This window comes from Apteryx mantelli, chromosome 1 (genome assembly GCF_036417845.1).
Source record: "Apteryx mantelli isolate bAptMan1 chromosome 1, bAptMan1.hap1, whole genome shotgun sequence".
Classification (NCBI taxonomy): domain Eukaryota; kingdom Metazoa; phylum Chordata; class Aves; order Apterygiformes; family Apterygidae; genus Apteryx; species Apteryx mantelli.
In genome coordinates this window covers 26,033,877-26,047,526 of record NC_089978.1, presented here as the reverse complement: position 1 = coordinate 26,047,526, position 13,650 = coordinate 26,033,877, and the positions used below count along the sequence as shown (strand labels likewise).

At 36.0% G+C, this 13,650-nt stretch overlaps 1 protein-coding gene across 3 annotated transcripts in view; it reads right to left on the bottom strand.

Moving 5' to 3' along the window:
• The window catches only part of B3GLCT (beta 3-glucosyltransferase), a 65,537-nt gene that overhangs the window by 40,235 nt on the left and 11,652 nt on the right, over positions 1 to 13,650 (bottom strand). For all 3 annotated transcript variants that reach the window (XM_067291000.1, XM_067290991.1, XM_013962116.2), the window contains exons 3-4: positions 10,364 to 10,403; positions 1,911 to 2,020 (exon numbers count right to left, since the gene is read on the bottom strand). In XM_067291000.1, the coding sequence (XP_067147101.1) occupies positions 1,911 to 2,020; positions 10,364 to 10,403 (150 nt within the window). The remainder of the gene's footprint in view (positions 1 to 1,910; positions 2,021 to 10,363; positions 10,404 to 13,650) is intronic.

Below are 13,650 nucleotides of genomic sequence, written 5' to 3'. Positions count from 1 at the left end.
GACTAAACATCTACTCTTTGGTTCTCTGTCAGCAGACAAGTGAACCTAATGATTCAACTGATCCAGTCCTTTGTTTCTGTACTGCAGTTATACTTTAAGATGCAATGATTTAGCTTCCTTTGCCAGAAAATAATAATTTCATATGTATTCTTTTTAATGAAAAATGTGAACTTCAAATATTGATGTGCAGGATTGCAGAGATCTTCTGTCTCCTATCAGTAATTAGTACTATTGAGTCATGCCCAGAAAAGTTTAAAATCCTACAGTGGAATTGAGATTTGACAAAAACAACAGGGACACAAAGAATAGGCTGGCTATGCTAATTTTTTTCTGTAAATTAATGACTTATCCCCTTTCCCAGATTTTGGGTATGAGAATTTTGCTTTGATTCATTTCCATCACTGCTTATCTGAATTGCCATGAATGCTGTTTAACAGGTACCACTTAATATTGAAAAGCATTACCATTTCAGTGTTTCCATAAAGGAATCTCTTTAGTTACAAAATAGACATTTTTAAAAGCCACTGCAATTTGTGCAGGACAGAGGTAGTCGCAGGTACAACTCTTTAATTACAAAAAAAGCTTTTACCTATCTCTCATAAAATGCCTATATTTCTGTCTCATTGAAAGTATTTGTATTTCCAGTTCTTGATCTTCTCACCATTCACATTATGCGACACCAACTACAGAATTCAACTAAGATCCTTATTTTTAAGGACTAAAGCCTTAATCATGTCTGCACGCATTGTATCTGAACACTTGCCTCAACTAAAAGTGCATTTAGAATATGCACTGAAAGTGCAAGATTAAAAAGTGCATTTAGAATATATTTAATTGCAATAAGTTTGATAAGCTTGGATAGGTGAAGCCTAAAACTAGGAGCCTAATCTAGCCATTCCAGTTCAGGGCCAAGATATGCATGATACTATTTATACCAAACTTATTTTTCCTTTAGAGCAAAGATTCTGGAATTGAAAAATAGGTCCAATAACCTCAGAGCTGGCTATTTCTTATCAGGGTATGCATCCCTTTCCCCACCTTTTTTTTTTATTAAAGACAAAGAAAACAAAGGATTGTTTATGTAAGTCTTAACTGTCAATGTAAGTCTCTTAAAAACCTCTTCTCTCTAAGCTAAAGCTTTATGTGAAAAATTTCATAGTAGAATATTATGTCAAAATCAGCATAACATGCTACATGTGTCACATAACATGCTGCTCCCAGATCAGCAGGGCCAACCAGCAGGGGAAAGGCAGAGTGCTCTGCCTGCAGTTGGAGGGCAGAAGCCAAAGACTCTGGAGTGGTTAGGGAGGCACTGCAACCAGGGACAGAAGGGTACAGAGGTGGGCAAGAGAGGTGTGCAAGGCCACTGCTGTAGAAAGTAGGAAATCCTGTGCTGAGATTTTTTTAATATTCATGATGCAGTCCAACTGCCACAGTGCTACAATGAAATTTTGATAAAAAGCTACATTACAGCATTTTCATTGGCTCTAACAACATAACAAAGTACTCACCTAAAAATTATTCTAAGTATTACTTAAATGATTATGTGCATTCACCTCATAAAAAAGAATCCAAACATTTTTTTAAGATATTACAGTAATTTTGGATAACTTCTTTGTAAGTATTTACTCTTCAAAGTCTTTCTTTTTATCACTTCTACATCAAATGCCATCTAAACAAAAGCAGTTGTTATACAGAAAGGAAGATAGTTTAAATTAAAATTATTTGGTGTTAAATCACTGTATACAACCAGTACATTCCCATTGAAACAGTTTTCTCATAAGTACACACAGAAGACAATTAACCAAAGGAATAAATTGGATCATAAAAAAGGCACAATAGAAAACCTTTTTAGTAAAATGCTGTAAAAACATATATAACAAGGTGCAATCTATATTATCTAAACATACCTTTCCAAGATCTGCAGCCTGTTTTAAAATACCTCTTTTTAGATCTTCTGCTCTCTTGGAATGAAAAGAATTACTTTGACTCTGGATGATAAATACAATTTCTTTTAATTCTGTGAACCAGAAAAGAAGAAGATTTAAAGACAAAAGGAGTTATTTTAAGTTTTGCTCCAAAGCTATTGAGAACATGCCAGGGAGGGATGGGGGAAATCTATTATACAGCATGCTATTTAACGACACAAACATTGCATGAAATAGTAAAAAGAGCTAATTTAACACACACAAAAAAATCCAAAGTAGTCCTTTTAAGAATTAACATGTAAAAGGCATGACATAACTATGAGATTTGCAGCAACAAAGAAATTTATGCATCCAGTAACAGTAACCACATAAGTCATATAATTTCATGAAGTTGTTTTCTAATACACCAGCACTTGTTATTACCACAACATTAAAAGCTACTGGTCATAGACCAGCATCTCACCTAACTAGGCAATGGATGATCATGAAACAAAAGAGATGTTTCCTGACTAAAGAGCTTAAAACCTCAAAGACAAGCATCAGATGGAGAGACACACGCACAGGAGAACAATGAGGTAACAGTCTTTTATACAATAGGGCAGCATCAACACCTCACATTTCCCTAATTTACCATGTTTAAGGGCATCACAGTTAAGAACTTTCAACAAGAGGAGACTAGGAGAAATTTAAAAGAAAATAATGAAGTAGCTTTGCAAACATTTATGGACATAAAAATGTGCTTATTAGAAAATACAAATGAGTGATGAAGGCTGTACCACAAGGAAACTGAAGATAGTCAAGTTTTCTTGATGATAATAGGTAGAATAATCCCTTAGCACTTTGAAAGCTAGGTAAAGCAGGCAGATTTGATCCAGTGCAGAACTAGAAGACAGCAGAGGACAACAGAGGATGAGAAGGTGAAAGAAAGAGGAGAGAACCGACAACCTTTCCAAAATTCTAAGCAAGCTTGACCTAGGCCGCAAGCAGCAATCAAGGGATGAGATGAGGAGACACCACACTGTAGTTTCAGCTGTTTGGTGGCAGGGAAAGACTGAACTTCACTGACACTATGCAGAAAGCATGCAAACGAAAAGCAGGGCAGAACAACTTAGAGGTTCAAGTTATTGACTGACAAGTTAATGGCTAAAGAACAAACAGGATATTAATGATGCTGTCCAATGTACAAGGAGATAACTGGAAGACTTGTGGGAAAGTGACGGATTGAGAACTCCATTTATATCCTGGTAAAATCAAGGTGATAGCCAGATGAGGCATAAGAGATAACAGATGTTAGTTTGTTCGAGGAGGAGACAACACAGAAAAGGTAGTTTGAATTTTGGTGATGATATCACTCCAAGACAAGAGAGTGGGAAAGAGGAAGAAATCAAAGATGAAGTGTTGTGAGATTTATATAGAATGTCAAAAAACATGGAGAAGGATCAAAAGGCACACTGAAAAAATTATACAGGTACAAAAAAGGATGTAGGAGTCAAACTTCAGGAAGGCAAAACTTCAAGAACAGCATCATTAGCAACATTATGAAAGCTGACAAAGAAAATAAGGAAAGAGTAAGTACCTCTAGGAGGTCTTTCTAAGAACAGTTACTGGTATTTCTGGAAGTAACACTTTCAGTGGGGTATAGGAGATGTCAAATTGAAAAAGGTCCAGGATGAATGTTCAGTTGAGAAACTCTGAACAGTGATGGCTTACTGAAAAGCAGCCAGATTTTACAAGAGAAGTCTGGGTGAAAACGAACATCCCAAGGAGAGAGCACCTTACAGGAGGCACGTAAAGTTTCTTGTCAGACAGAACAGTGCTCCAGCACTTGTAATCTGCAGTTGCAGTGTGATATAAATTCAAACTACATGCTGCAATGTTAGTTTATAAAATGAATATTCTTGCATCATAGATCAAATCAATCTACAAGGTCCTAGTGTCACACTAAGATCCTGACCTCCAGGATAAAAATACTAACATAGCTCTACTCTAACTAGAGTAGAATGAATGAAGAACAGTGGAACAAAAAAGATAGAGAATAAATTTCCAAAGAAAGGAAAAAGGGAGTAGTGTCAAGGAAAAACCGTAGAACTGAGCACATGAAGAGTGATCGCAAGACAGTGGCAACAAAAAGAACATTAACACAAAATATCTGTGCTAAGATTACATGAAAAAAATTAAAATATCCAAGGCCTGACCATCTATTACATTGCTTTTGTTCCTCCACATAGTTTCTTGTTTGCCAATTTAGAACTATGACAGCTCAAATACAAGTTATCAGTTAAGTGTTTTTCTACTTTTACCCTGATGTTCTTTTCCCACAATTTATTAACTTATCCATCAAGACAAACTCTGAAGATGTCAAACTGTGGTAAGTTGCTGATGATAAAGTTGTGAAAACGGCATAAGCACTGACATAGATACCAGTATTGATTGCACATTGTTCTTCCACATAACATCCCTTCATGTTCTGACCCACTTGACAGATTGCTTAAAAAAACCCTGTGGAATAAAAACTTCTGAATACCAGCTATTTGTTATCTAGCAGGAAATAAATTCAGTGCAGAAATTAGCATCAATAAAGTGTAATTGTAATGAGAGCCAAAGGGCTAAATTTACATGTACAACAGTGAAAATATCCCAAGAGATAAAAAGCAAAAACTAGATTGCTTTGTATAGTTACTGTTTTATAATCAGCACACTTATAAACATCTGAATTAGACTCAGTTTCACATATGGTATATTTAACAACTGTGATATTCTGAAATAGTATACTTTCTAGAAGTAATCTAACACCTACTTTGGTGTTACTGCTTTAGTCCAATGGAAATATTTTCCTCTGGTGTAGGCACTTTAATTCATATAAAGAAATATGCACTGTATTGAAATACCCACAAAAAGTATGTATAATTTTATAACTGTTTTACTGCACACCTACATCAATTTTTTCTCAAGCTGAGAAACAGCCAACCAAGCAAAACAGAGAATGGAGTCTTTCAGAAGATTAATACCCCAACGAGCTACTGATATACTGATACTTTATTTCTCTTGCTGTTGTCTTTTTCTTTTTCATTTCCCTAAGACATTCTCATATCTGGAAACCACCTTCAATCTAAAATGCTCATTGATTGCAAAGATACTGCAAGGTCACACACAAAAAAAGAGTTGGGAAATAGAAAGACTGAAACTTCCCGAGCCTTATCACGACCATGTCTCATTGCTAAACAGAATGGAGCCTTAACAAACTACCAACAGTGATGTGTGTTCTAGAGAGTACACAATGACCCTATGCAAATTGGTCTTCTTTGGGATCATCGCTAAATCCATTCAAAAGATGCCAGTGGGAAAATATTGCCGTTTCAGGATATGCCTTGCAAGATAATGACCTGAGTGTTTTCTCTTTTTTTTGGCAGTTTATTCACCACAAGAAATAGTTTTAGTCAACTTTAAACTACTGAAGAGTTTATAATGAACATTTCAGGTAGGCAAAAAAAGAGGAAGAAAGCCCCAAACACTAGAGGAATATAAGATGATGATAATGTTGCCCGTTAGCCTTTCTCTTCTAGCCAGTGGTTAGAGCCTTCAACCAGGATGCGAGAAATCCAAATTCGAAGCTGTTATTCAAGGAAGGCAGGATGGACCTGACTGCAAGTCTTTGGTGTTCCAAGCAAGCATCTTAACCACCAGGCTGCAAGTAAATTCTGAGGTGGGTCTTCCCCATTCTCTCCTACTGAGCTAGATACAGAGAAGAGAAAATGACTCTCTAGCTTCCTAATCACATAACTCACCTGACACAGTGGGCACCTAGAACTATGTCTCTGACTCACTGAATATTTAAGCACTTCATTAAAAAGCATGTAGAATAGGCATCAACAGACAGAGCATTGCATGATGATTATTATACTTTCCTGGGGTATGTGTGATGCAAGTCCAAATCCTTTCCAGCAATTATACCTATGTCTCCAAAACAACTAGACCAGTAGTTAGAATGCACTGTATTAAGTAAAAGAAGGCCACTAGCATCTTCACAGCTTTGTCAAGCTTAAATCAAGCTCTTCATTTCTTTGGGACTTTTCCTAAGAAATGATGGGAAAAATTAATTTAAGACTAAATGAAATATTTGTACAACGAAAACAGGGTTTTAGTTCCAGTGAGAAAGTATACTGTCTTTTACTATTTAGTCAGACACAGCAAAACAAAACTGTAGAGGTACTCTGGTGCTGTAACTCACACACTGGTGACTCTGTGTTGATCAGAAAACTCAGCTTCCAATTTGGGTGTCTAAAAATTAAGCCATTTGCCTATTCTGTAAGTTTCCCCCCTGCTACACCAAATCTAAAAGCAACCTGAAACTCCAAATCAGGATCTTTTAGTTCTTGTATTTTGAGCAGATTACTGCAGCACAGTATAAAGCTTCCGTAGTTAAACTCAGAGAAAAGTCTTTTCTCACACTGAGATAAGAACAACAATTTCTAAATGGGTTTATATAAAGTTACTGAGATCTTTCTAGATGAAAGGCAGTGTATGCATATACATACACATACACACACAAATATACATATAATCTGAAATGTGTGTGCATACTTATTTAGCTTATATGCAATACGCATCATAATGACTGATCTGTTTATAGCCTGAGAACTGAAAGCCATTCTAACTTCACTGCCCCTGAACACAGTTTGAGTATTTATGATATTTTTATTTTCTGAATTTTACTAAACTATTTGCCTTAGGAACCTGTAAAAAACTTCAAAATTAATTTCAAATGTGCCACATTGAGTACACCTGTGTACCTTTTAAAATTAGAAATAAGAAAACAGTACACAGATGTTCTTAAATAAATTATGCATCCTTTCATAGCTTTGTAATGCATTAAATATATTGTTCACCACTTCAGAACCCCGAATGTCTTTACACTTACTTAAGAAAAAAAAGTTCCTCTCCTAAGCGTTTGCTCTGATACCAAAACAAACCTTATTTATAAATAGCAGTTGCTTACCTTACACCTTTGTAGGCGACCTGGGATCTTCAGGATGATTTTTCCATGTGCCTCATGCACATAAGATCAAATACTTGGCTGGCAGTGTCTAAACACTGCATGTTGTTCTCACCTTTCCACGCAATTTTCCTTACTAACTCCTAGACATCCTGGATAAATTGCATAATAGGCCAGGGTGGCTATTAAAAGAATACCACTGAGTAGAATACTTTTGATCCTTTCAAGATATTGCAGATATTTGCAGATCATCCTCTTTGCAAGAATCAAATCCAAGAAAAAAGTCTCAGGACTACTTTACTTTTCTTCACTCATTTAACACGTGTTAAAACAAACAAAAGACCAAAACAAACAAGACCTCACCCCACAGTCAAAAGCTAGTGAATGTTCTTGTGGTGAGAGACATATCTCTAGAGAGAACGATTCAGTCTACCTAGGATCTCAGTCACTCTCTGGAAGTGCTCCTTTCTTTCCACAGACTGCACAAGGAATCTAGGAAACCCATGCTCCCAGGTTCAGTGCTTCCTTGAGTTTCCAGAAAAGGTGGCATCATTACACACTAACCTCAATCAACGCACTGCTCATATCAGGGCCCCTGTCCACCCCTCAAAAACAGGATATAAGCTAATTCAGGGGTTATGCTGAGGCTATCCTACAAACTACAAAATTTTTTAGAGGAAGGTCACAAATCCTGCCTAACATAGCTATCCCCAGTTGTAAATGACTTTACTGATCTTAAATGCCAACATGTCATCTACTTCATTGAAACAATGATGCATATTCAAAAAACTTTCTCAATTATCTACTCGGTCTATATTCACCAACAGTGAGTTCTCCTATATTCTCAGAAATTATGGCATACCTTAAGCTAATCAGAAAGTTTTCAGCAGGAAGCCTTGCTCCAAGACTCCAACATTCATATGTTTAAACATATGAAAGATGAGCAACTGCTACACCTGACTGAAATAGTCAGTGCCTCCTCTCTTCAAGAAGAGATTTCCCTCTGTACTTCAGACACGCTAAAAGCAAAAAAACACAGCTGGCCAGCAATCATCCTGCCATTAGGGCACAAATACACCCATCATTAGGAGGTATACCCACCTGAAGACTTTTTGCCATGGCCTGGCAATGATGACCCAACATCAGTAAGTCACATCACTATGATCTTTTGGCTGGACTGTAATGCAACATATCCACACAGGGAGCTCTTCGCACACCAGCTAATGTAGAATGCTACATCACATTCTGGGAAGACAAAGCTATGATGAGTTCATGAAGCCAAACTTCACTACACTTGTCCTCCAGGGGCTAGGAAATAGAAATTTTGATTCTTGTCTTCAAAGGAAAAGAAAGGCTAGGCTAAGGACACTTAAAAGATCTCTTAAATCTCTGAAATGAAGACTACGGACAACAACTTTGCTTCCTTGGCACAAAGGTGCAGCTTATTTATAAAGGAGACAGAATTTGTATAAACGCCTGAAAAAGAAGAATGAAAAAATCACAGAAACTAAGCACCATCAAGAACTTCATCATTTTCCATTTCAAGTGCTGGCTTGATTTTCTTTGATTTTACCCTCCTCACAGAAATGCTTGACAATATGCATATTAAAAAGAATTAAAAAAAAAAAAAGAGAGATAGAACACTTCATCAAGGTAAGGTAGGCTTTCCATTAAAACGGATAAGAGAACATAAAAAAAGACCTATTGGGTCAGACCAATGATTCATCTAGCCCAGCATCTTCTCTTTGACAGCTGCAATAGGAAACATTATTTAGGGAGATCACGAGACCTTCACTTTCTGCACTGCTCCTTGTACTCCACCAACATCTACAACTATTATATTAGGAATGCTAGAAGATACACCGCTGCCTATTTCTTTTAACATACATTTATGGACTAGTCCATGGACATATCCAATCCTCTTTTGAACCTGCTGGTACAGTCTAATTCCACAACCTCCTGTTGCAGGAAGTACCTGAATTTCATTATCTGCTGCACAATGTACTTTCATTTGTCTGCTTTAAATTAATCTCCTACTAAAACAAATAGATGACAGATACCAGTTACATCACTAACGTAACATTGTAATGTTCCTAAATATAATATTCCTAAGTAATGAGATTATATTAAAACCTATAAAAACAGCACTGGCAAAAGTCAAAAAAAGTTGTCTGCAAATAAACATCTAGGTGTTCTATGAAGTGAGGCAAAACAGGTCTGCTGGGAGTGATAACAGCAGCAACCAGCACCTAGCTCTGCTAAGAGATTCCACAGAAATAAATGAAAGAGCACAGAGAAAGAGGAAACGGACTTTGTTTGACACTGCAAAAAGATGATGAACCAGGAAACAGAGTATTAAAGCTTCTATAAAAAAGGTCCTGATCTCTCAATGGTAGAATTGGAGATTACTGGGACAAGGGATTTAAATATTTTCCACGAGAGTGGTTATCTGTGCTAGGGACAGAGCTTGCAACTAAGTCAAAATAAAATAACAGATCTTCTCAGTACCATTAAAAGTTCCATTAGCAACTCCAGTAAAAGTATATTAAGTGTTCCTGGTATTGGGCTTTGATACCAGAGTGAACTTACAACTACTCAGAAGCTACTGCAACAGAAACATGGTCAGGCTGGCTCCTTTCAAAACAAGCAGATCTAAGTGCTTGGGGTTAGAAGAGTCAGAAGTACCCTAACAGTCCACATTTCTTTAAAACTCAGGTAAGAACTGATTTAGTGTAGTAGGGGCAGCACAAGGTTTCACTGAAGATATTGGAAGATCTTATTTCAGATCTGTGAACTGTTTGCTGAAAGGACAGTAGACCTGCACTCAAATTTTATTAGAAAAAATTCCTGCAACCCTTTGAGGCAGAATCTTGCAGTATTTTTATTCTCATAACTTATCTCACATGTCCGGTGAAAATTTATTTTATCGACCAGTATCCTACTAATGTTTGACATATTTTTAAAATACTTCTTTCCAGTTATTACAAGTCTCCTGCACCATGAGAGCCTATCAGAATGGCAGCATTCAGTATTATATTAAACCTTTACAAGAACTGCTACTAAGTATCATGAAATTTGATTAAAAACATCATGTACTACAAAAAGCAATACCTCAGTGTCATAATGCAAAAGTGCACGTTTTCAGAAAAAACACCTAACTACAAGAACTACAAATACAAATGAAAATCAAGAAGTTTCAGTTTGATCAAAATATATGAGCAAGGAAAAAAATATGTATTTAGGAAGCAGCAATTAACTAACAATACTGTTGAGCATTTAGGCACCATTTACAGACTCATTTTTCATAGAGTAACTGAATTTTACACATAGAAGTGAAAACGAATACAGATTATGCAGGACCAGCACAGAAAAAAAAATCTTGCAGTGTATAAACCTCAGTACTGGCTTAGTAAAGGTTTGCACACAAAAATTTTGTACTTACCTCTGTTTATTTTACCCATTGTTCCGCTTTTTTCAGACTTCTAGAAGAAAGCGGGGAAAAGCAAAATTAGGATGCAGGCAAAACCTCAAATATTTTTATAGAGAGATCCAGAGAGTGAAAACATTTACTAGCTTGTAAATGGATATAATAAAGGTTTTAACTCAAGGACTAATAACAAAACAAAAATAAAATAAAAGAGTAAGATGTTTTTCATCAAGAAGGAAGGATTTTCTACATGCTTGCATACTATTACCTAGATAATATATTAAAAGAATATGAAAAAATATGACTGCTTTTTCATGACTCAATTTATACTGGAGCTTTTCAAGTTAATACTAGCAATTTCTTTTTCTTTTTCTTTCTTTCTTTTTTTTTTTTTTTAAGTCTCCTTTGTGATCAGAGCACAAAGTTTGGAATAAGGAACTCCATAAAACACAACCATTTGGGGGTATTAAAAAAAAAAAAAAAAAAAAAAAACGGACAGACATTCATATCTGATCAACTATCAAGCACCTATTGAAACATGATTCTTAAAAAAAGCCCCCAAAGCAATTTATATCAAGACAAATAAATGTGAAAAGGTTGTTGTACATACCTAAGTAAATCCCAGTAAAGTCATGTTATTATATACATTTGTGATGGAATTTTAACAGAGTGCTTAGGAACAGACAACAGTGACATTACATTTGCATCATTACCCAGGAAACCAAGATACAGATTCTAAAAATATCTCAGGAGTGTATTCAACTGCTTCTGAGTAACAGAGGCTGGCTGGAAAAGCCTGTTTAAGAACTGCTGACTGGTGGAGAGATTGGACTGGAGAACCACCTTTGCACTTCCTACAAAAACTGTGGCAAGGAAAGCAGAGCCTGTATTTATTTGAACAATTTCTCCTTGGTAATAGCACCTCAGTGCCTTGGATCCTCCATATGTAAAATCACAGTAATATTTACTAATTGCACAGAGATGTTGTAAGATTTATCTTGGTTCAAGTGTTTTGAGACCTTCAGATAAAAATAGCATACTTAGTGCTCCTAAGTAATAATTTTATATACTTATTCTACATTCATGACTTAATTTCTATTTATAAGCACTCTTACTCTCCCCATTTCTCAAATACTATATCCATTTAATCCTATTAGACCTACTTGCATCTTTCCCTCTGTCCAGGTCTGACTTTTATACTGAAATGCATAATCAGAGTGGAAACTACAAGCATGTAGTACTCTATGAACAGACCAATAACTAAGGCAATGTACAAACTGATGTAATTTTCCCAAATCACTTTCCAGAAATGACACCTAAATGCAGAAGAAAACACCCTAAAATTAGTTCCCTCAGCAACAGTTTCAACAATGAAATTCAGGCTAAAGCAACCTGGAAGACTGGCCACCTCTGACAGTCAAGAGGTGACCTCACTACACAAGTCTGATGCACTTTTTATTCTAAAACTAAATGTAACTGTCCAAATCCTTGTCCCTGTGTTCAAATGAGATGCTTATTCTAGATAGCAATCTTCATATCCAAATGATTCAAGCAACCACTACTTTGTTAACATTAAAATAGCTAAATATACATTTAAAAAACCAAATGCATCGTAGACACCAAATGTAACTGAAAAGGTATCCATCTAATGCCATAGGCACCCTTAATACTTTATTGACATGGTAAAATAACTAGACTTTAATGTTGACTTGAGCAGATCCGTAGAAATCACTTGTACAATCCTCTCAGTTGCAGATCTATTTAATCTAGCAAGCACTTCCTCACAAATCAGGAAGAAAGTCCTTGCACATAAACACAAACAAAATCAGATACTCAGTTCCCTTTGCAATTCATGACACTGTTTTAAACGCATGGCTCTCCAACCTCGTTAGCCCTCTGCAAAATGTTTTCAGAATGACTGTTGTGTCAGTGCTTATGACCCTTTTTTGCTGACTGAGTGAACAAAGTTTAAAAAAAAGTCTTTAAAGACTTAAGTTATCTTGATGACTATACACAGTACTGTCAAATCACAGCATAAGATTTACCACGTTCTAAATTAACCTATATCCATGTTGAGATTATCTTTCCATGCAGACAAGTTATGTGCTTTGTAGAATACACAGTATAACAGGTCATACTTGACAACTACTTAACAAAAACAAACAAACAAAAAGACAACTGTTTACAATTATTGCCTGTTCCATTTCTGTTACACACATGCACAAAAAGGGATTTCAGCCTGAAGAGTTCTAGGAGGCACCTCTGACTTCATCCAAGAGAAGCTTTTGAAACTATAAAATAGTAGGACAGCTTTCATAAGATATATCCTATATAAGAGTGATGAAATTAAACATTTATGCTGGATTGAAACAGTACTGGAATTTGACAAACAGCTATTTAGAAGTAATGAAAACAGGATGATGTATCCTCCGGTCTGCCAGATAAACTATAGAAGACCAGGAGTTTAAATAGGGATTTTTGTTAATTTATGAAAATTGGTGCAAGTACAGTAGTCATCAACAACAACTATTAAGAAACACATACCTTGGACCATACTTTCTATTACATTTGATGTGAGATGACCAGATCTAAGCGGCTTTTATAGATTCTGCTGTTGACTAATTGTAGTATTTTTGCTTGATTTTACTCCCTTAAATTTGTCTTTTATATATATATATATATATATATATATACACACAGACACATAAATGCATATCTTTATATACACACACACAGAAGTCTGTTAAAGGACATACGTTCACACATGCCTAATACCCATTATGTTGTTTAACAGAACAGTAGGGCTTGCTCTGACCATTAGTTCTTCTAATCTGCTAACATGAGATTTCATATACAGGCATACCTCATATTATTGCGCTTCACAGATATTGCGTTTTCTTTTTTCTTTTTTTTTTTTTATACAGACTGAAGGTTTGTGGCAACCCTGCATCGAGCAAGTCTATCGGCGCCATTTTTCCAACAGCATGTGCTCACTTTGTGTCTCTGTGTCACATTTTTGGTAATTCTCACAACATTTCAAACTTTCTCATTATTATTATATCTGTTATTGTGATCTGTGATCAGTGACCTTTGATGTTACTATTGTAACTGTTTTGGGGTGCCACGAACCACTCCTATAGAAGACGGAGAACTTAATCGATAAGCGTTGTGTGTGTTCTGACTGCTCCACCGACCGGCCGTTCCCCCGTCTCTCTGCCTCTCCTCAGGCCTTCCTATTCCCTGAGACACAACAATATTGAAATTAGGGCAATTAATAACCCTACAATGGCCTCTCAGCGTTC